The 21,858-nt window shown below is 35.5% G+C and overlaps 1 protein-coding gene across 2 annotated transcripts; it reads left to right on the top strand.

The window, feature by feature from the left end:
- The first annotated feature begins 6,208 nt into the window (after window positions 1–6,208).
- LOC106062647 (src kinase-associated phosphoprotein 2-like) lies at window positions 6,209–21,322 on the top strand. Of its 2 annotated transcripts, none has more exons than XM_056003669.1 (8): window positions 6,209–6,482; window positions 7,092–7,274; window positions 12,082–12,144; window positions 12,282–12,353; window positions 12,530–12,649; window positions 13,275–13,369; window positions 14,417–14,510; window positions 18,019–21,322. In XM_056003669.1, the coding sequence occupies exons 1-8, from the start codon at window positions 6,443–6,445 to the stop codon at window positions 18,720–18,722; spliced, it is 1,371 nt and encodes a 456-aa protein (XP_055859644.1). In that variant the 5' UTR covers window positions 6,209–6,442; the 3' UTR covers window positions 18,723–21,322. The 2 variants fall into 2 exon arrangements, with proteins under 2 accessions (XP_055859644.1, XP_055859645.1); XM_056003670.1 differs by lacking the exon at window positions 6,209–6,482 and adding an exon at window positions 6,491–6,574.
- Window positions 21,323–21,858: the final 536 nt, after the last annotated feature.

The raw sequence follows: 21,858 nt of genomic DNA, 5'->3' as shown, positions 1-21,858 counted from the left end.
CTCAATGTACTGTTCGCCACTTTATATGGGGCACCACACAAGATCTGTTGATCGTCTTTTTCCATTCCTGTCTCATGTATTGAATAGAATTTCTAACAATGACAGGCCCGTTCATTCATATGTTGTTTTCCATCGCTTTCTCTGTTCCCTGGGGGAAGTTGTTTTTTTTTTTTTTTTGCGAGCCATGAGAACCTTGTGATAATATGGCTATTGAGTTAAATTTGTTGTTTCAGACTGATTGCCTGTTCATCTTTTTCAGTTTTTTATTATACTTCATTTAACACTAACGTGTTTTTCCATATACGCCACTCTTCCGTTTGACAGGTGAACTTGTATAAATAATTTAGTAGTTATGCTATCGGCTTAGCATTATCTACTATCTATCTACATCAGTGATGCTCAACCGAATTCGACCTGCGGGCCATTTTAACTTTCGACACGCGTGTCGCGGGCCACATCAATAAAAGGTAAAATAATGAAATCCAAATTCTCCAAAAACTATTTGAAAATATTGGATCTAGTATTAATTAATGGGATATTTAAAGTCATCATTTTTTACGCGTCTAAAAATGGGATCATTTCTCTGCTTAAAATGTGAGCGACATTGTAGCTACCTTTACCACCAACTTATTTTCTTGTCTCTTTTTGGTTAATATTCCCATCGACCCTCCAATCTCTAGGCGTAGTTTGACCAATCTTTTATTCGCGGCTCAAACCAAGAAGGCCTTCATATTTGTTTTATAATGCCGCTGTATATGTTCTTGTTTTTGAAACAGCCAGACTTTCTTTACAAAACAAATATGCTGGCTAATTATCATGTTCCACAAAAATAGATCCATTCACTTTTCTCGGTAGATTCCCATTTCATAAACTCATAAACGCACAATCGTTAAAGGTCATGGTACCAATCCTTCAGAGAAAAAGTGGAGGCCCTAACAGTTTTGAAGGGGTGAGGATTTGATTTTCTACTTTTGTGCCGACGTTTCGGCGGGCCGGATGAAACTACGTCGCGGGCCGGTTCTGGCCCGCGGGCCGTACTTTGGGCATCACTGATCTACATTATCTACTATTCTACTATCATATGAACTTTTTTAAAAATAGCTTTTATGTAGCGCAACTTTCATGCTTGTACCATGCTCAGAGTGCTATGGTCCAATCTCATTTTGGGTAGGGGGAATGTTTTTTTTTTCCATGCTGCATAAAGGTTCTCAGTAAACGATTCGGGTGTCGAACCTCGAGCCCCTTTGATAGGAAGCTAAGTTAAGTGCCTAGCCTCTCGGCCACACATCCAACCACTTGTTTTTTACTTCCTCGTCTCAAATACAACGACATGTTTTTAATTAGCTCAGTGGCTTCCAAGAAGTCAATTGATTTCATGATGAAAACAAATTGTCTAGAATTTAGCTACTCAGAATCCAGGGGGTTGCAAGTGCATCCCCTGAACCCCCCCCCCCCTGCGGGCGCCCATGGTCTATGTGAACTGGCAGCACCTGGTTGCATGCGGCTTCAGAACGAGACAGCTGGAGGTCACTTAACGAAGGCCGCAGGGTACACCTTTGAGACCAAAATAAAATCCCCTGCCTAGGACTGACGTAGACGTCGAAAAGAAAATCTTAGTTACCGGTGGACAATGAAAATGGTTGTGGAAATATATGTAGGTCACAGCTGGTGCTGTGTATCCACGGGAAATACTGCATTCCTCGTTTATGTTCGGACTCAAAGACAAGCCTTATTATTATCATTATTACTCTTGTTAATTATGAATATACATTTGCTATAAATGTCACGGCTCTGTTTTACGTCTATTCTAATAATAATAAACTTATAATAATAATAAAGAATAATAAACTTATAATAATAATAAAGAATAATAAACTTATAATGATAATAAAGAATAATAAACTTATAATAATAATAAATAAAAGAAAAGATAGCTACTAATGATTTGTGGGAGAGAGCTAGACAAAAGCCCATAGCCCAAGACATCACAAAGTGAAAGTGGAGTTGGACACACTGGCGGATCCAGGGGGGGGCGGTAGGGGCGATCGCCCCCCCCCCCCACTCGGCCGACCCCCCCCCCCAGGGGGGGGCGGACGAACTTTAGTATAGGATTCACACAATTTGTATACGAATTTATTACTTATGTTAAAAATATATACTAATTATTTATATTTCAACATATTCTTAGATTATTTCCCCCCCCCTTCTAGTATGTTGGCCGATTTGGTGGGGTCGGGATGGTATCAATTCCGCCCCCCCCCCCCTACACTTTCGAGTGGGGGGGGGGCGGTCCAATTTATCGGTAGAAAACACAGCCTGCTAACAAATCAATTAAATATCTATATCCCTGTAACTTGTTATTGATATTTTAACCGATCTTTATATTATGTCGTTCCCTGTTTGCCGATTGGTGTGTGGGGGGGGGGGGGCGAATACCTCTTCTGCCCTTCCCACCTAAACCCTTTGAGTGGGGGGGGCGGTCCGTTTTTATGGAGAAATCATAGTTTGTGAACAAAATTAGTTGAATTAATATATAAATTTTATATTATGTTTCTCCGTTTTTGGTATTTTGGCCGATTCGTTGGGGTGAGGGGGGGGGGGCGATTGCATGTACTGCCCTCCCCACTCTAGCCCTCTGAGTGCTGGGGGGGGCGGTCCTATTTTTGTGGAGAATCATAGTTTGTGAATAAAATTAGTTGAATATCTATATAATATAAACTACGTATTGATATGTGACCCATTGTAAATATGTCGTACCACACTCTAATCTCAAATTGTATCATTAGTAAATTTAAATGAAATAGGGTTGTACCAAGCGGGAGGGGCGATACATGCAATCGCATTTCCCTCATCGGACAAATCAATACTTTTTCTTTTTGTATTATAGTTAAGAAATTACAAAATTAAAAAAATCTGTCACTAATATAATTTATATATACTATAAATTAAATTCTTATATCGAGTCGCCCCACCCCTATTCTTTAATGCCAAATGCAATCTTTATCAGAAATTAGTAAAGGAGCGAGGATTAATCGTTTTCATTCTACCCCCCCCCCCCCTCCCATTTCCAGACAGAGTTTGTGTAATTTCACATGTTGTTATCATAATTATTTTAAGAAAGACTTTGCTTTGGAAAAGTTAGAATTCAAACGAAATTTTTCAATATATCAGTCACGATTGAGATGAGTTCTAAACTCAAATAACGTTTTCATAGTCACCTTTTCCCAACCTTTACTCAATCTGATATTTTTCTAGCTAAATAAATTTGGGACTATAACTCACAATTTATACTACAGTCTTCTTGAATACTATTTATCGAATAAGTTTTTTTTCGGCGGCGATCCTCAAAGCAAAAATCTAAATACGTGGGGTATCCTATCTTTTCAAGGAACAAATCGGCTTTATTTGCAATGTATTATGGGCCTATAAATTCAAATTAGAATATTTTTCAAGTACAACATTATTCGAAAGGTCGTTTTTTAATAGTATGAATAATGAGCTTCAGGTCAGGAGAATGCGTTTCTGCAGTGAAGAATGCAAGAAAACGCTTTTGGCGTCGGGGCTTCGCCCCGAACTTCATTTATGGGTAATGAGTTGTAGATTTCAGGAGAATGCGTTTCTGCAGAGAAGAATGCAAGAAAACGCTTTTGGCGTCGGGGCTTCGCCCCGAACTTCATTTAAGGGTAATGAGTTGTAGATGTCAGGAGAATGCGTTTCTGCAAGGAAGAATGCAAGGAAACGCTTTTTGCGAATAATGAGCTGTACTTGTCAGGAGAATGCGTTTCTGCAGTAAAAAAAAGCAAGAAAACGCTTTTGGCGTCGGGGCTTCGCCCCGAACTACATTGTGAAGAATGAGCTGTACTTGTCAGGAGAATGCGTATCTGCAGTCAAAAAAGCAAGAAAACGCTTATGGGTTCGGGGCTTCGCCCCGAACTCCATTGATGAATGATGAGCTGTACTTGTCAGGAGAATGCGTTTCTGCAGTGAAAAAAGCAAGAAAACGCTTATGGCGTCGGGGCTTCGCCCCGAACTTCACCAGAGAACCTTATAGCGCTGCCCCAGTTGTTTTGTTTTTCGCCGAAGGTTGAGAAATGCTGCTTTTTTTATTCTCATATTTATATATATATATATATATATATATGTGTGTGTGTGTGTGTGCGCGCGCGCGTGTGTGTGTGTGTGTGTGTGCGCGCGCGCGCACTGTATGCACGTTTATGCGTAGGGTTAGGGTTTACTGTGCGTTAGGATTAGGGTTTGGAAAAAAATCGCCCCCCCCCCCCCACTCCAAAGTTCTGGATCCGCTAGTGGTTGGACAGGACACACCCTGTGAAAACCAGCTACCAATGTTGCAAGGCAGGCACTTGACTGGAACCCACAAGGAAAGAGGAAAGTAAGCAAACCTGGAAGAGGTCAGTCATCAGTGAAGCTGAGGGTACTGGAATGACATGGAAGCAAATGAAGAAAGCTGCTCAGAACCGAGTTCGGTGGAGAGGTGTGGTTGCGGCTCTATGCTCCCCTGGGAGTGCACAGGATTAAGTCAAGTAAGTCAATAATAAATAATAATAAACTTATTTTATAAATTACAGACGTTACTTCAAAAGAGTATGGCCGCCCCCAGGCGTATCTGTGAGGCTATCTAGTGACCTAGTCAATCATGCTATTGAGTTGAGAGTCCGAAAATATGGGATGCATATTCTAGTGTTGGTAAAAAGGCATTGTAATATTAGGCCTAATCCTTATCATCTTAATGTATCTCTAGCCCTGCTCCACAGATCGACCATTTAGTAGCATTAGAAAATCTTCTACCCTTTTTTTTTAAACTGTCTATGTCAAACTGATAATATTGATTTTTTAAATATCTTGTCTTATAGGCCTAAGTTACAGACGTTACATTAAATGAGATGCTTACGTCTTATGCGTTTCCCTGTGTCAATCTAGTCATGCATGTTAATCAGTGACTTCAATTCTGCCAAGTCGTTGGTTTTCATGGCTGACTCAGGCAACCCATTCCATGCTCTAAGAGTACTACGAAAGGATGAGCATTTGTACACATTTGTCCTAACATGAGGAATAAGAAACGTCGAGAAATGTCCTTTATCTTAGTGCTTTTCACTGAGTATTGTATTTTTTTTTTTTTTTTTTGCATTTTTTGATTATTTGTAGATGAAGTATACATTTATATACGTATATGTTTCTAAATACTACTAGACTGCTACCTTGGATCTACAATTCAAGATGACCTATCTCTAGAGTAGATTAAAAAAAACGCATTGTGAACAGTGGCGTAGCTAGGGTGGGGAAGGAGGGGGAGAATTCGAAAATCCCCCCGGGACCCCACTTGAGGGGGCTCCTAAAAGAGTGTTTTTTATATTAAATATTAAACATTACGCAAAATATAAGGGCCCCCCAAAGAGGTCAAGCCCCCCCGGGCACCCAAATGATGGAAAAGTTCTAGCTACGCCCCTGATAGAGAAGGCCGCATCAACCTTCGCTAGACTCCGACCAAGAGTTTGGAAATCCAGAAGATCACCACAGCGTTCTTAGCACGCTATTGTAAGGCAGTGAGTCGTGGACTACCGACACAAAGCAAGAGAGAAAACTAAACTCTTTCCACTTGTGCTGCTTCGAAGGATCCTAAAAATAACATGTAAAGAAAGAGTGTGTAATTCCGAGATCCTCGCGAGAACAGGCCTTCCCAGCATCTTTAGTCCTCAGGCAACGCCGCCTGCGCTGGTTCGGACATATACGCCGGATGGAAGACAATCGTATCCCGAAAATCTTCATGTAAGGGCAACTTGCGTCAGACTCAAGAAGAACTGGTCTCCACCACCTAGCCTTCGACCGCACTTGTTGGAGAGAGACGGTAACCAAGAAAGCTATGGACAGCGAGAAAACATTGGCCTCAGCTCTTGAAGAAAAGCGTGCCACACGGAAAATGGAAGGCTCCTCTACCACCAAGGCGATAGCCGCCTTGATCTGCAACATATGCGGACGGGAGTGTCTCTCCAAAATAAGACTCTACAGCCATAGGAAAAAGTGTTCGAGATGAACCATAATGCCATAATAATGAAATTAGACATCTAAAAAGGCTTCGTTTGGAAAAGAAATATTGTTTTTAAAATGCCATTTTGTTTAAAATTAAATTATCCAGGCTAGATAAAAGGCGAATGTGTTTCATTATGGGTAATCAACTTATCTACTTTCTTAGATAAGAAAATGTAAATAAGGAAGTAAAATGCTTTTGATGAGCGGTGATGTTGCGGGGAAAAAAACAAACAAACAACTTTAGAAAATCTAGATCTATAAACTTCCTGGTAGTCTTATAAGACAAGCTCAATTCAAGTGTTAAGAATCATGTTTTGAACTGTTTACAATAATTTAAAATTATCTTTAAGGACTTTATTTGCATTTTTTTTTTTGGCTTGGGATTGGCAAAATCAAAATGTCAACTTATCATTATGCCGTGAAAAAGTTGATAGCAGGTATGGCCTAAGCCTAAGCTACTTCACTTTCAGTACTTGTAAAGTTGTTTTACTCTGCTGGATCTAAACTAGATCTCAAGTTACAAGAACAAGTATTTCTTCTATTAGTTTTAGACTAGACTAGGTCTAGCTTAACTTAGTCTTGTCTTAGTATTTTAGAAGCTTGATTTGATTGATGTAGATCTAGAATCTAGAGTAGTTCATATAAGTCATATTCATTAGATAATCATATTCATAATATAAGCTTTAAGCTGATTCTTAATAAAGTTCATTTAAAGCTCATACATCTATATGATATGTTAATAAGATAGAACAACAACTATTAATTCACTCAGATTCAGTCCATATAGTCATAGATCTATATGATTAATATGATTAGAATCAATTAAACAAATAAACCCCAATCAATCTAGAAAGTCAGTTTAGCTATGAATACTAGATCTAGATCTGAAAAATCTAAATGATGAAAATACTAAACAGACTTTTTTATATAATAGTTTGTTAAAAATTATATTTAAATAAAATAATAATATATACAACATTTTTTTAAAGTTATTAAACTGGTTACTAACTGGTTACTAAAAAGTTAGATTTATTTTTATCTTTCAGAAGTAGATAAGTTTCTAAATGTGACACTCAAGTCTGAGAACTTAAGTAAACAAGCATTTAAAGAAAAAGATAAGATTATTGAATTAATCCAAAAGCTGTATGGTGACTACACAAGCCTAGCTCCTAGTGGTGATGAGGGAAGTACATCCAGTGCCAGAGATACAGGCGGCAACAACTCTTTAGGTATGTTTATGTATGTTGTGTGTGTGTTTGTTTGTTCTCTTGTAGTCTCCCTTGTTCTATTGTTCAGTATGTTCACGTGTTCACGGTTTACTCTTAATCTTATCTTATATAATACAGACGTTACTTCAAAAAAGAAGATGATTACGTCCTATGCGTCATGCATTTAGTCATGCATATTAACCAATGACTTAAATTCTGCCAAGTCATTGGTTTTCCTGGCTAGCTCAGGCAACCCATTCCATGCTCTAATAGCACTAGGGAAGAAGGAGTATTTGTACAAATTAGTCCTAGCATATGGGACGAGGAATGTGCCTTTATCTTTGTGTCTTTCAGAGTATTTTATTAAATTTTGTTTTTGTATTTGAAGATTATTGTTCAGTGTTTTATGTATGATTGCTACTTTACTTTTGAGCCTTCTGTCCTGAAGGCTTTCTAAATTTAGTAATTTTACTAAAGGTGTTACTCTAGTCAAATGTGAATATTCATTTGTTATGAATGTCACTGCTCTATTTTGTGTCTGTTCCAGTTTCTTAATGTTTCCTTGAGTTGAGGGGTCCCAAACGGAGGATGCATATTCTATTATTGGCCTAACCAAGGTTAAATAACATTTTAGTTTTATGTTCTTATTTGATTTATAGAAATTTCTTTTAATAAATCCTAATGCTTTGTTTGATTTTTTTGTAGTTTCATCAATATGTGGATTCCATGACAGTTTTTCATTTATTATAACACCTAGGTATTTTGCGTTTTTAGTCTGTGTTACTGGTTTGCCATGAATAAGATAAGTGGAATCAATTTGTTTTAGTTTTTTTGTTACTCTTAACAACTGACATTTTTCTGGGTGGAAAGACATGCTCCAATTTGATTCCCATTTCTGTAATTCATCTAATTCTCTTTGTAAAATATCTGTGTCTTGTGTTGTTTTTATTGTTCTATATATTATGCAATTGTCTGCAAATAATCTGACTTTTGTTCCTGAAGTAATGCAATTTGGTAAATCATTTATGTAAATTAAAAATAGTAGTGGGCCCAAGACTGTTCCTTGAGGTACATCTGAGTTTACTGTTATCGGTGTTGATTTAGAGCCATTTATTATTACAGTTTGTTCTCTCCCTATCAGAAAATCTTTAATCCACTGATGCAGTGGACCATTAATGCCGAAATATTTTAATTTTTTAAGCAAACTATGGTAGTGAACTTTGTCAAAAGCCTTAGAAAAATCTAGTAAGATAGCATCTATTTGTTCACTATTATCTAAACCTTTTGAAAAATCATCAATTAGTCCTATTAGTTGTGTTTCACATGATCTATATTTCCTAAAGCCATGTTGGTATGGTGTGAGGACATTATGTTTGTCTAAGTGGTTTATGATGTTGCTACATATTATGTGTTCTAGGATTTTACATGTGATGCTGGTGATACTGGTCTGTAGTTTCCTGGGTCAGATTTTTCTCCTTTTTTAAATAGGGGGGTGACATTAGCTTCTTTCCAGTCCTTTGGTACTCTGCCCTGGTTAAGTGAAGCCTGAAAGAGTATTTTGCACACTGGGGCTAGCTCATTGCTTAGTTCTTTGAGTAATCTAGCTGGAATACCATCAGGTCCAGACGCTTTATTTGGTTTGGTGTTGGCTAATAGTTTTTGAATTCCATTTTCTTGTACTACTATATCTTCTATGTTGTCTACTTGGTTCAAATTCAGTAATATGTCTTTGTCTCCTGGGGCTGAGAATGCTGATGCAAAGTATTTGTTTAGGATGTTTGCTTTAGTTTCATTATGATTATGTATTATGTTATGTTCATCTTTTAATGGTGCTATGCCTGTTGTTTCCATTTTCTTAGACTTAATGTATGACCATAGGTTTTTGTTGTTATCTTTAGATATTACATTGTTTATGTATTCACTCTGCAGCTGTCTGCTTACTTTTTGGGTTAAGTGTTTAATTTTATATACTTTTTGTAAATTCTTTCTGCATTAGTTTCTTTAAATTTTCTATATAGGTTTTCCTTCTGTTTACAAAGCTTCTTTAGTCTATTATTAAACTGGCATTTATTTATTTTGTTTGATGTGTATTTAGTTGGTATATGATTTTCTATAATGCTTTTAAGATGGTTTTTAATGAAATTCCAGAGGTCATCGACTGGTTGGTTAATGTCTTTTTCTAATAAGAATGTTTGTTGAAAAACTCTTAAGTGTGTCAGTAGTGTGTATTCACTGTGTATTAGTCTCTGCTGGTTGTTCTCTCCTTGTTTCCACGTTAATAAAAATGGAGTGTAACTTTTAAACATCAGTATTGTTAGTGTATTGTGATAATATAACAACATATCAAATTAAACATTTCAATACTTTTCTTTATTCATCTAATTTTCTGTTAAATAGTAGACTATGTTAAGGGGTTGCTGTTATCTCTATATTATGGTGGCATCTTTAAATAGAAATTGGATTTTTTTTTTATTGAACAAAGAATTCTATTATATGAGTAGTGGTCTATATATATTTTACATCACTGAATAATATTTCTTAATTTTCATGAGCTTCTAATTATAGGTGTCTGGAATGAAGTATTTATATATTATAATTCTCTTCATGGCTTAAGAGTTTGGACGAGAAGAAGTAAAGGAAAGATCACTTTTTTATTTCTGCATGTCGGACGGACTAGAGTAACCTACGGAAAAAAAAGAGGGGGTGGGGCGATGGGGGAGAACAAGTGGTATTCACCCGTCACAAAATAGCAGGGCTGGACTTAACCGTTGTGACCAAGAAGTTATGGAAAGATCACTCTTATTTATTTCTACTCCACATAGTTTTAGCGGCAAAAAAAAGGGGGGGGAGAACACGTAATCTACTCTGTATTCACCTGTCACTAAATAGCAGGGCTGGACTCAACTGGAACAGATTTCGCAGGGCCAAGTTTGGGAAGGGATACGGATAATAAGTGAAAATTAAGAATTTGTATTAGAAAATAAATTCGTCTTTGCATTTTATTCATTCTTTACTACCTACAAAATTACTTTACGAGCCTTGCGTGTAGAAGAAGTCATACAGCATATCATAAAAATTCTGTTTCATAAATAGATCACGCTCAATAGCAAGAATTACCAAATGTTTCAATCTATCTTCGAGAGTTGTTGACCTCAAGTAATTCTTCATTAGTTTGAGGCGCAAGAAGCTTATTTCTCCAGATTCCACTATGGGTATTGCATAATGTCGTTTTTTTTTTCATTGTGCGTAGGATTGGCTTTTTCCATTTTGAATTACACTCCAAAATGACAATTTTATATATATTTCAGGAAATTATTTTTTTTTTGAGTTTTCAAAAGATTTTAATAATTTCCGGACATTTCCTTGACTTCATATATTTGCAATTTCAGGAGATTTCAAGGAGTTAGTGGTAAATCAGGAGACTGCGGGAATTCTGTTACAAGTTATAAAATTGTTTAATGTAATAATTTACACCTAGAATTAGAGCGGGTCCTTTGAAAGTGTGGGACCCACTGCGGTTGCATAGTTTGCAGTGGCCTATGGCCGGCCCTGCAAAATTACGACGTATGCTACGCTGTGGGTCGACTAGTATACATTAAAAAGCTTATGTAGTACAAATGTCTATTTTCTAATTCAGAAAATAAAATGTGATTCATTTTGAATTTTGTATCAGTTTTTAGGATCCTTTTTAAACTCATGAATTTCAAAGGCTTTGTGTTATTTATAAACAAGAGCATTGGAAGACAAGCTCATTAATTCTGTTTAATAACTTTAAAAACTATTGCTTGTAATTCTAAAACATTAATAAAACTTGGGAAAAAATGAACTAAGATAAAAATATAAAAAAATAGAGCTCATTAAAATCTGCCCTGAATTAAAAAATATATGCTCAATATCACAAAGAAATGACAACAGACATGGTCCTACATCCTTAATAACCTCAATTAGAGTCTAAAAATGTGTACACACAATTAGTTTTCTGTCATTCCCTTATTTTAGATGGTTGTTGGTTGACATTGGGTTCATAGTACAATGATGTATTGTAGGCATTATCAAGATGACTATATAGTTGTAATTTAGCATAATCAGGACGAATACTTGTAGGTTCAGACATCTCTCATAAAATGAGGAAATAACTCTTGATATAGTAGTCACAAATAATACGTTTAATATAGACAATATCTTGAATCACCACATAAAATTGAAATACATAATACCCATTATAATCAGTGGAAATACTTTGTAGGAATACTTGACTAATATAGTAATAACTTTGTAACTGTCTCAACTTCTACTAACTGCTTGCGTTTACTGACTGCTCTTACTGACTACTATCAAGTAACTGAATTGCTTAAGGTCAAAAGTGTTCACCTTCAGAAACATGAGCCGTGAATTACACTCGTAATATCAAAATAGGGCATACTACTGTATGGAAGCAACTCTGAGGTGGTGACACATTCCTAAACCTTTTTTCACAAAAATCAATAATGGGAAAATGTAATAATTCAGAAGAGCGATTTCAGACAAATGTTTGAGGTTAATTTATTTCCCAGAACAACCAATCTTATACTACATATCATCCATCATGGTTCTCAATCAAATCTTTTAACTGAGCAAAGAATTGATATACTTTTATTAATGAAACCATTCTGAATTATATCAAAGGGAAATAAATGTTTAGTTCTTTCAAATTGGATTACTCCTGTTACATTCTTCTTTATGTTTGTGAAACAATTTAACTTAATTGTACTGATGGATATTAACATAAATTTATTGACTTTCTATTTTATTAGCAAGTTATCAAAGTTTCTATCATTTTATTTACAAGGAGAGGACTCTCAGATGACAGTAGACAGCAGTCACGGAAATGAAGAAGATAATTATTCTGATAGTAAGTAATCCATTTAATTAACAACCTCTCTTTTCTTCTTTTTAATTTAGACTTAGACTGAGTCTTTAATATCTGAAGACTCCACCAGGCTCTAAGTGTTTGTCATTTTTTAAAATCCTTTATTCTTGTATGTGAAGATGTACCAGACACAACAGTGAAGGCTCTTAGCAATCCAGTGAAAATGGGATACTTAGACAAAAAAAATACTGGTTAGTAAGACTACTCCTCTCATATTTTGCTATTGTATTTGAATACTCTTTTTTTTTTTTTCAATTTCTTCTTTTATTTCTAAATTTGTATTTTTTTTTACTTTTCCTCATTGGTTAATACTAAATTAGGTGTTAGTCTGTGGGATTTCTGTAAAATAAAATGATTTTTTTTTTAGGTACATTACTTGGAAATATATTTTCCTGGAAAAAGCGGTACTGTGTTCTGCAAAAAAATATTTTGTATTGTTTCAAAAAACCTGAAGATAAAAAACAGCAATGTGCCTTCTTTTTAAATGGTGAGTTAACTCCCCTTTATTAGATAGTAATATAATATTATCATCATCTGTCCCTTGACTTTCATCGTAGGGGTGCTGTGACAGTTTGGTTGCATAACCAAATCCCTCCACTAATCTCATTCAGCAGCTGTTCTTAGCAGGATATCAAGAGAGAGGCCAGTCCATTCTTTTATGTTGTCTCAGCCAGCATTTCTTTGAACGACTTTCTTTGTGCTCCTTCCACTATGCCTTGAAGAATGACTTTTGTCAGTGAGTCATTTGTTACTATTTGTCCAAACCAGCTCCATTTTGCCAGTCAGAGTGTTGACTTGTAAAAGCAGAAACTCATTTGTCTTCTTTTCTTGTTATCTGATACCCAGCATTTTTCTTTAGCATTTACTCTCAAAGGCTTGAATTAATTCAGTGTCCATCTTTTGTAACTACTAATATGATACTGGAAACCATTCAAGTGTACTAGAAAAATGTAAATTTGTATTTTTATAAAACATTTGAAACTCGCAAAGAAATATATATAACATATATATATATTTCAGTGTAGGAAGCCTGTTGATTATTAATTTTTTTTTATTTTATAGCACAAAATTAAAATAGTTAATGCTGCCAACTAATATATCTTTCTCTCTAGGTTATGAATTCAGAGAAGCCCCACACTACCACAAAGATCCAGCTAAAAAAGATTTATGTTTTGAGCTTGTTTCTCCTGGGAAAAAATCACATCAGGTAGCGGCTGTACATCTTTTTAGTTACTTTTCATGTGTGTCCATGCCTGTGTGTGTTTGTTATCCATTTTCTCAAACATAGGGATTAAAAATAATTACAGGATTCTGGCCCAGCTAGTCATGTTGTCTACGCTTCGAATAATCCGCTTTTCTCATGTCACCTCATTGTAGTTCTCTTTGTTTTTGGGCTGTGGGTCATAAGGAAATGGAATTTTTAGGATCTTCAATATATTTAGATGTATACAATCCACAGCAGCACTTGGATGCTGACTGCAGAGCTAGAGAGGAGGATCCTAGCAAAGGACAAAGCAGAAAATGCAAAAGAAAGATCCTGGGTATCACATTGCAGAAGAAAAACGGACAATGCGAAAAATGGCCAGCTCCTCTACCACCAAAGCATGAGCCACCTTAACCTGCGATATTTGTGGACAGGAGTGTCTCTCCGAAATAGGGCTCCACAGCCACAAGAGGAAGTGTGCGAGATGAACCATAGTCGTTCTACGACTGAAGGAGGCCAATGACAATGACTGACAAACGAAGAGATTAGAGTCAGGATTAGTACAGTGATTGAACCCCAAGATGACCTGCTAACTACTGTTAAAAAAACATGAACTAAAACACTAAGGCCGCATTACAAGGCTCTCAGTGCTCACAAAGACCTTCCTTCAGGGAACAGTGCCATGAAAAAGAAGAAGAGGCAGAAAGCAAAGGGAAGATAACATTAAAAAATGGATGGGCCTGCCGTTGAAAGAAATTCTATCCTGACAATAGACAGAGGAATAGAGAAAGATGATCGGTGTAGTGCGCAAACAGCCCAACAGACTAAGGGATAGGTGAAGGTGAAACTTTATTCCAAAATTTGTCTCCATTAGCTTTTAAAAATCTTGAAAGGAAATTTTACCATTAAATTCTCTTTAAAAACAAATTTGCTGTGAATATAATTGCAGAAATACATATCTATTTTATTATGTTCGTTGAAGCTTGGAATTTTGGTTTGCCTGAGAGTTCTAATCTGTTTTTTTTAATAAGTTGATCTATTTTTCTCAAGTTTCTGGCCAGTTCAAAGGATGATGTCATTTCCTGGAAAGAAGCATTTCAGTCATCCACCCTTGCTTCTGCAGAGGCTGAAGATCAATCGGATGGTATGTATAGAAATCTAGTATAGTCAGTGTCAGAGCAGCTTGTAGTCAGGGCCGGTCCCTATGCGAAACGGATTGCACGGGGCCCAGTTTGGGTAGAGATAAGCATATGGTCGAGATTAAGATTTTGTATTAGAAAATACATTCTTTTTTACAATGCCATTTTTATTATCATGCGTAAAATTGTTACCCCAAAATAAAAAAGCTTTTGTCTATTTTTCAAGAGATTTTTTATGAGTTTTCAAGAGATTTCAAAGGACTTATTGTTATATTTTGCAATTGCAGGAGATTTCCAGGAACCCCTGGAAAATCAGGAAGCCGCGGAAAACCTGTTATATATTAGTTTTAATGTTTTCATTTAATAAGTTACACCTAGACTTAGCGCGGGGCCTATGAAAGTGCGCATAGGTTGCAGTGGCCTAAGTCCGGCCCTGCTTGTAGTAAATAATTATAAAAATGATTTAATTTTTAAAAAATTAGTTTATAGATCTGTTTCACATTATTTTTTTCACATATTATTAAGTAAAGAGAAAAAAAATTAGAAAAGTTTTTAATGTCAATAAATAAAAGAACAATAGACATAACATTATATCTAGACTGGAAATCGGATTCACAGACCTATATATATAGAGATTGTTATGTACGTAACTTTTTCAAGCTGTAAGGGAAGTCGCCCCAAATCTAGGAAAATTAATCTTTTCTGTCTTAGAAAAGGGATGATCTTTAGTTTTCAAAGTTTTGAAATAATGCAAACTCATTTCTCTGATTTTTTTTAGAATGGGCTATTAATCACAGAACTATATATTCACGCAAATATATGAAACAAAGCCATTTCCATTGAGATAATGTTTCAAAAATCCTAGATCGAAAGAATTCATGTCTATTGATTTTAATCATCTTGTGTACATTTAAATAGATTGATTACCTAGATCTTTCTAGATTATGCATCTAAAAATTGCAAAATAATAATTATGAGTATTCTTATAACTACTTTACAAAACAACAGCTTGTTTCAACTTTTTAAAAAATTTTCATGACATTTTTTGTAGTGTTAAAAGATATCCATGTCCAGTCTAGATCTAATATATTTAGGTCTATGAAAAAAAAATTATACTTCCAGTCTTATTGAAACAATCTAGCTTTATTTTTTTTAAACGTGAATAAATGACACACACAATTTACAGTTTGAAATTTTGAGTTTGTATTTTTTTTTTTTAACCAAAGTTTTTTCTCAATCTCAAGTTGAGCATTATTTGAAAATTTACTTGGCTGCTGTTTTTATTTTCAAGCATTTTTAAATATAAATGTTATGCATTTCAAATAATGCTATTACTTTTAATTTTTATATTTGAATGTACTTAATTAACACATCACTTGGAAAAAAGAAAGAGAAGACAGCAGTGACATGGCAAGGGCATTTGATGCCCAGTGTGGCAACTCCTTTTGATGCCCAGTGTGGCAACTCCTTTTGATGCCTAGTGTGGCAACTCCTTTTGATGCCTAGTGTGGCAACTCCTTTTGATGCCCAGTGTGGCAACTCCTTTTGATGCTTAGTGTGGCAACTCCTTTTGATGCCCAGTGTGGCAACTCCTTTTGATGCCCAGTGTGGCAACTCCTTTTGATGCCCAGTGTGGCAACTCCTTTTGATGCCCAGTGTGGCAACTCCTTTTGATGCCTAGTGTGGCAACTCCTTTTGATGCCCAGTGTGGCAACTCCTTTTGATGCCTAGTGTGGCAACTCCTTTTGATGCCCAGTGTGGCAACTCCTTTTGATGCCCAGTGTGGCAACTCCTTTTGATGCCTAGTGTGGCAACTCTTTTTGATGCCTAGTGTGGCAACTCCTTTTGATGCCTAGTGTGGCAACTCCTTTTGATGCCTAGTGTGGCAACTCCTTTTGATGCCTAGTGTGGCAACTCCTTTTGATGCCTAGTGTGGCAACTCCTTTTGATGCCTAGTGTGGCAACTCCTTTTGATGCACAGTGTGGCAACTCCTTTTGATGCCCAGTGTGGCAACTCCTTTTGATGCCTAGTGTGGCAACTCCTTTTGATGCCTAGTGTGGCAACTCCTTTTGATGCCTAGTGTGGCAACTCCTTTTGATGCCTAGTGTGGCAACTCCTTTTGATGCCTAGTGTGGCAACTCCTTTTGATGCCCAGTGTGGCAACTCCTTTTGATGCCCAGTGTGGCAACTCCTTTTGATGCCTAGTGTGGCAACTCCTTTTGATGCCCTCCAAAATAAAAAAAAATTAAATATTTTGTATTCAAGACATGTATTTTAAACTTTTTTTTTTATTTAACTCATCCCCTCTCACATTAACCTGTTAGGAAATGTTTGTGAGCACTGTAAGCTGTATAATTTGCTTTCCAAAGTAATTATCCATCCAATACAATAAATTCATTTTATATTTGTAGGACGCAATTACATTATTTTTTGAAGTAACATCTGTAATATAATAAAATAAGATAAATAGACAACCTTGGTTAGAAGCATATCTTCTCTCAAAATAGTAATTTCAACAACTCTAAGAAATTTATTTGATTTTTGTCTTTTCAAAGTCTTTTTCATCTCTTCGTAGTGCCAGATTTTCTAATTACAGACGGTCTATGGTAAGATGCCTGAGACAGATAAATCAGACTGGTGGGGCATGGTCTTTTTAGATGTACATTGATAAATTGGAATATTGGTTTTATAAAGTTAGTACATACTCTGAGAAAGTTAGATGACTCTCACTAACAGATTCACGGTGCAGCCCAAACCACTTGCACATCTTAAGATATGCCTGTGAAAGACAGTCTAGACTTAAGAAACTTATAAAAGAAATACTAAAAAATAAAGAGGATAACTTATTTTCATAGTCAGGTTTACTTGGTCAAAAATTTTCTTACATATACAGTACACATAGGTCTACGTCTCCCAAACATCAATCTACTCTTATTGATCTCATTGTGTCTCTAGTCCCGCTGATACCAGGATAGTTAGCCTCTAACCTTGAACCTAGTGTCATGTCTGTTGTCTGTTTTCTTACAGTGTCCTTGAACCTTGTGTTGTCTCACTCTCTCATTGGCTTGAATAGCAATGATCAGTGAGAAAGGTTTTCCCTAAATTATAAAACTAAACTTGTAATAAATGCAGACAGGAGTTATTCTCTGCAAATACAATGGAATCTCTCCATATCCTTTATTTTCATCTTATTAGACTAAAGGGGAAAAAGTTACATTTAATAATAATAATACAACCAAAAAAAATAACTAAATTGCATTTGATTTATGGAACTTCTAGTCTGCTTTTGACTTTCTACAAATTTTGAACATAGTATACCAAGAAATAAAAAAAAAAATGTTACTAGTTGAAATTTATTACAATATTTTCGAACAGTGCCTCAGAAGGCTAATATTCATAAAGTTTTATCTCCAGAGTTTGAATGGTTTATATTTGAAAGATATTGCCCTGATGTTATTACTTTTTGTTTTTATTTTATTTATTTTTTTTTACTTTGTATTTCAATACCTCAGGGGATATTTATGAAGAGATGCCTGCTGAGAAACCTCAACTTGTAAAAAGAATGGAAATGCCTGTCCCAGTTCCTATTGTCACTGAGCCCATGGAGGAAGTTTATGAAGATGGTACTTCTTTAGTTACTGAAGCGGCTTTACCAGTGCCGGTAGAGAAAAAACCCTTACCCAGCCCACCTCCAGTGATTAAAGTACCTGTTGCGGAGAAAAAGGAAGAGGAGTATGATGATGATTCACTCATTTATGAACCTGTTGATACTCTGTCGCCACCTTTACCCTCACCAGTTCCCCCACGCAGTCCAGTGGCTGATGCACCACCTCCTTTGCCTCCACATGTTCCACACTCGTCTCCCACACCTGCTCAGGCCACCAGCCCTGACTTGCCACCTCCATTGCCAAACAGAAATGTCCCTCTGCCTCCACCGCCATCAATAGAAACCCTCCCCCAGCTCCCACAGGCCAGGAAGAAAATGATTACTCTTGGAAAAATTATGCACCCGTCAGAGGATTTCGAGAACATGTATTATGGCGTTTGGAAGAGCGAGAGCTCTTCATCTCAAGAATTAAGTTTCAATAGAGGGCAGATAATCCATGTCATTAGCCGCGACCTAGATTCTGATAACTGGTGGGTTGGAGAGCTAGACGGTAAAATAGGCTTGGTACCAAAGACATTTTTAGCCCCAGCTTATGAGCTGGTACACTAAATGCTTAGAATTCACAAAATGATTGTTGCAATATGATATTGTATTTTCTTATTGAATGTTGATCAAATTATTTTATTGTTATGCATCCTTTTGAATTTCTGAAAAAAACTTAGACATTTTTTTTTTTTTCAATTTGAATAAGTTTTTTTAAAACATATGAATTGAGATTCTAAATATTATTAATATTTAATGAATTTGTTAAACATAATGGTAGAAAAATCTTAAAAGACTGAAGTACAGACTGTCTGTGATACTAATGTCAATTCAAAATACTAGATTGACACATGAATACAAGTAGAGGGTAATTATCTTCTTCTTTGAAGGAAAGTCTCTTTAGATCCATTTAGTGAACCAGTTTGTAAACTATTAGTTTTAAAATTAAAATTCTATAACTTTTTTTTTATTCCAGAGTAAAATGAAAACTAACATGCTTAGAGTGTAATTTTTTTTTATACAAATACTTATTGATTTTAAGTACCAGTGGTTATTTAAATGACTAAACACTGATGTATTGTATCTGTGACACGAGACTGACATTGGAAGACAGCTTGCTAAGGATTCTGTTTTAGCAAAATGGAGTAGTACTTATGTCATATACAACATCAAACTCTCTCAGTCATAGAAATCATAACTTCATATCATCCCTAGCTCTGCTTGTGGTCTCGTCTGAAGCGTAAGCCACCAACGAGCTTCACCAAACGTCTCAGTTCTGGGCAAGTCAACTTTCCCATCTGCAGTGAGGAATTTCTGACATTATTAGCAATGTTTTAAGGGTCCCTATTTTCATTACTTCCTTTTATTAATGGACTATTCAGATTGTAGAGTATGTTGTATTTTATTGCTTTAATTAATTTTTGTTTTGGTCCAACCAATTAATTGAGAATTCTTAATTTGGTAAAATGCAAAAGAGAAGATAATCTTGATAGAAATGTTCATCAAAAGGGGAAACTGATGCAACAGTTTGCTGTGTTACAGACATGTTTAGAAACTGATGCAACAGCTTGCTGTGTTACTGATATGTTTAGAAACTGATGCAACAGCTTGCTGTGTTACTGACATGTTTAGAAACTGATGCAACAGCTTGCTGTGTTACTGACATGTTTAGAAACTGATGCAACAGCTTGCTGTGTTACTGACATGTTTAGAAACTGATGCAACAGCTTGCTGTGTTACTGACATGTTTAGAAACTGATGCAACAGCTTGCTGTGTTACTGACATGTTTAGAAACTGATGCAACAGTTTGCTGTGTTACAGACATGTTTAGAAACTGATGCAACAGTTTGCTGTGTTACTGACATGTTTAGAAACTGATGCAACAGCTTGCTGTGTTACTGACATGTTTAGAAACTGATGCAACAGTTTGCTGTGTTACTGACATGTTTAGAAATTGATGCAACAGTTTGCTGTGTTACTGACATGTTTAGAAACTGATGCAACAGTTTGCTGTGTTACTGACATGTTTAGAAACTGATGCAACCTGATGCAACAGTTTGCTGTGTTACTGACATGTTTAGAAACTGATGCAACAGTTTGCTGTGTTACTGACATGTTTAGAAACTGATGCAACAGTTTGCTGTGCTACTGACATGTTTAGAAACTGATGCAACAGCTTTCTGTGTTACTGACATGTTTAGAAACCTTTGCATTAATGTGCTCAGAAAAATGTGGGGTTTTTTTTAGATCTCTTGTAATAGTTCCTACACACGTTTCTTTACATTAATTCTCTGAGAGGCAGTAACCGGTGCTTAATTTGTGTTCTTTCTTAAAGTAAAACATTTTATTAAGACATTTGTTTGCAATGTTGCATTGAAAAAAAGCTCAACTTTGTTAGTTCTCTTGTACTTAGAAACATTATTGTATTCTTTCACCATTGTAAAGTATTTCTGAATTAAGCAGAGTTTTGTAAGAAATATATTACACAGTGTATTATTTTTCTCAAGTTGCGTGACACACAGTTGGGGGCTAAAGAAAAGCCTTTGTCGATGACAGGTACAGAAGATGAAAATAAAACAAACTCGTGCATCAGATTTGGCAGAATATGCAGGTCTGGGTTTACATGGTCACGTGAAATACTGCACTCATTCTTAATCTTCAGAATCAAAGACTTATTATTTTCGCTATTAAAACTTGATAGTAGAAATAATAAATCAATTCATGGAGTTACATTTCCTTTATCTGTCACTATTAACTATTAACATATTTCTGCCATATGCCTAATTGTAATTTTTTATTGTCATCCATTTCCTTGTTGCATCCCACACACACACCTAACATTACAATGTGCCTTCCCTGCGGGGTTTGACAAGCTTGCTGTACAATGTACATTTAACTTATTTATTCATGAACAACAAACTCAGAAAATATGTTGATTGAAATGGATTTAACATTGGAATGATTGTTTAATTCTAGAAAGGATGTATATTTATCTACTACTCTTAAAAAAAAAATTTTGCACCCTTTTTTTTTTCCATTTATTTTTTTATTGGCCATTTGTATTTTGATTTTTTAAATATTTGTTTCTTCAGTAAATATTCCGAGCACAAACTAAAAATGTTGATGACTGGTCACACTAAATAAATGTTGATTTCGTGTCAGATTATCTTGTGTGTGTTTTTTAATTATTTACTTACACAAACATCTAATAAAGAAAGGGACCACAAAAATTGTCAATCTAGAGAGACTAAAAAGTCGATGCTCTTTTTGAATATCAATGAATCCCAATGATTTTTTTTTTATAGCAACCCACAAGAAGTTTTCAATATTTCACATGAAATATACGACACACATGTAATATGCGGACATGAAATATGCGACTAGGTTGTTTATTTCAATAATTACAGTCACTCTCTTCTTGTGTGGCATTTGTTGCACAAATCGTCAATATAGATTAAATATTACAACTCCAGGATACGTAAAATGGTGTAGTTCATCAATCACTTACACAAAATCCAATTTAACAGTAGAATAAGAAATCGGAATCATTCCGACGTAATATAACTGTTAAGCAAAATAATCCAGGTAAACAGAATACATTGTTACATATTTAATTACAAGTCTCATTAAGCCAATAATTCCAATGTTTAAAACTATGATTTGAAATGGAAGCTGTTAGATCAAGTTACAAGACCATGCAAG

Source organism: Biomphalaria glabrata, chromosome 11 (genome assembly GCF_947242115.1).
Source record: "Biomphalaria glabrata chromosome 11, xgBioGlab47.1, whole genome shotgun sequence".
NCBI classification, from domain to species: Eukaryota; Metazoa; Mollusca; class Gastropoda; family Planorbidae; genus Biomphalaria; species Biomphalaria glabrata.
The sequence above is the reverse complement of the archived record's forward strand: the minus strand, read 5'-3'. Positions and strand labels throughout refer to the sequence as shown.

Excerpts from the sequence above, each read along its gene's own strand:
- LOC106062647 (XM_056003669.1), top strand. The coding sequence starts at position 6,443 with ATGTCAACTTATCATTATGCCGTGAAAAAGTTGATAGCAG. Across the intron at positions 7,275-12,081 it reads AGGCGGCAACAACTCTTTAG|GAGAGGACTCTCAGATGACA; the intron begins GTATGTTTATGT and ends TTTATTTACAAG. Across the intron at positions 12,650-13,274 it reads ATGTGCCTTCTTTTTAAATG|GTTATGAATTCAGAGAAGCC; the intron begins GTGAGTTAACTC and ends CTTTCTCTCTAG.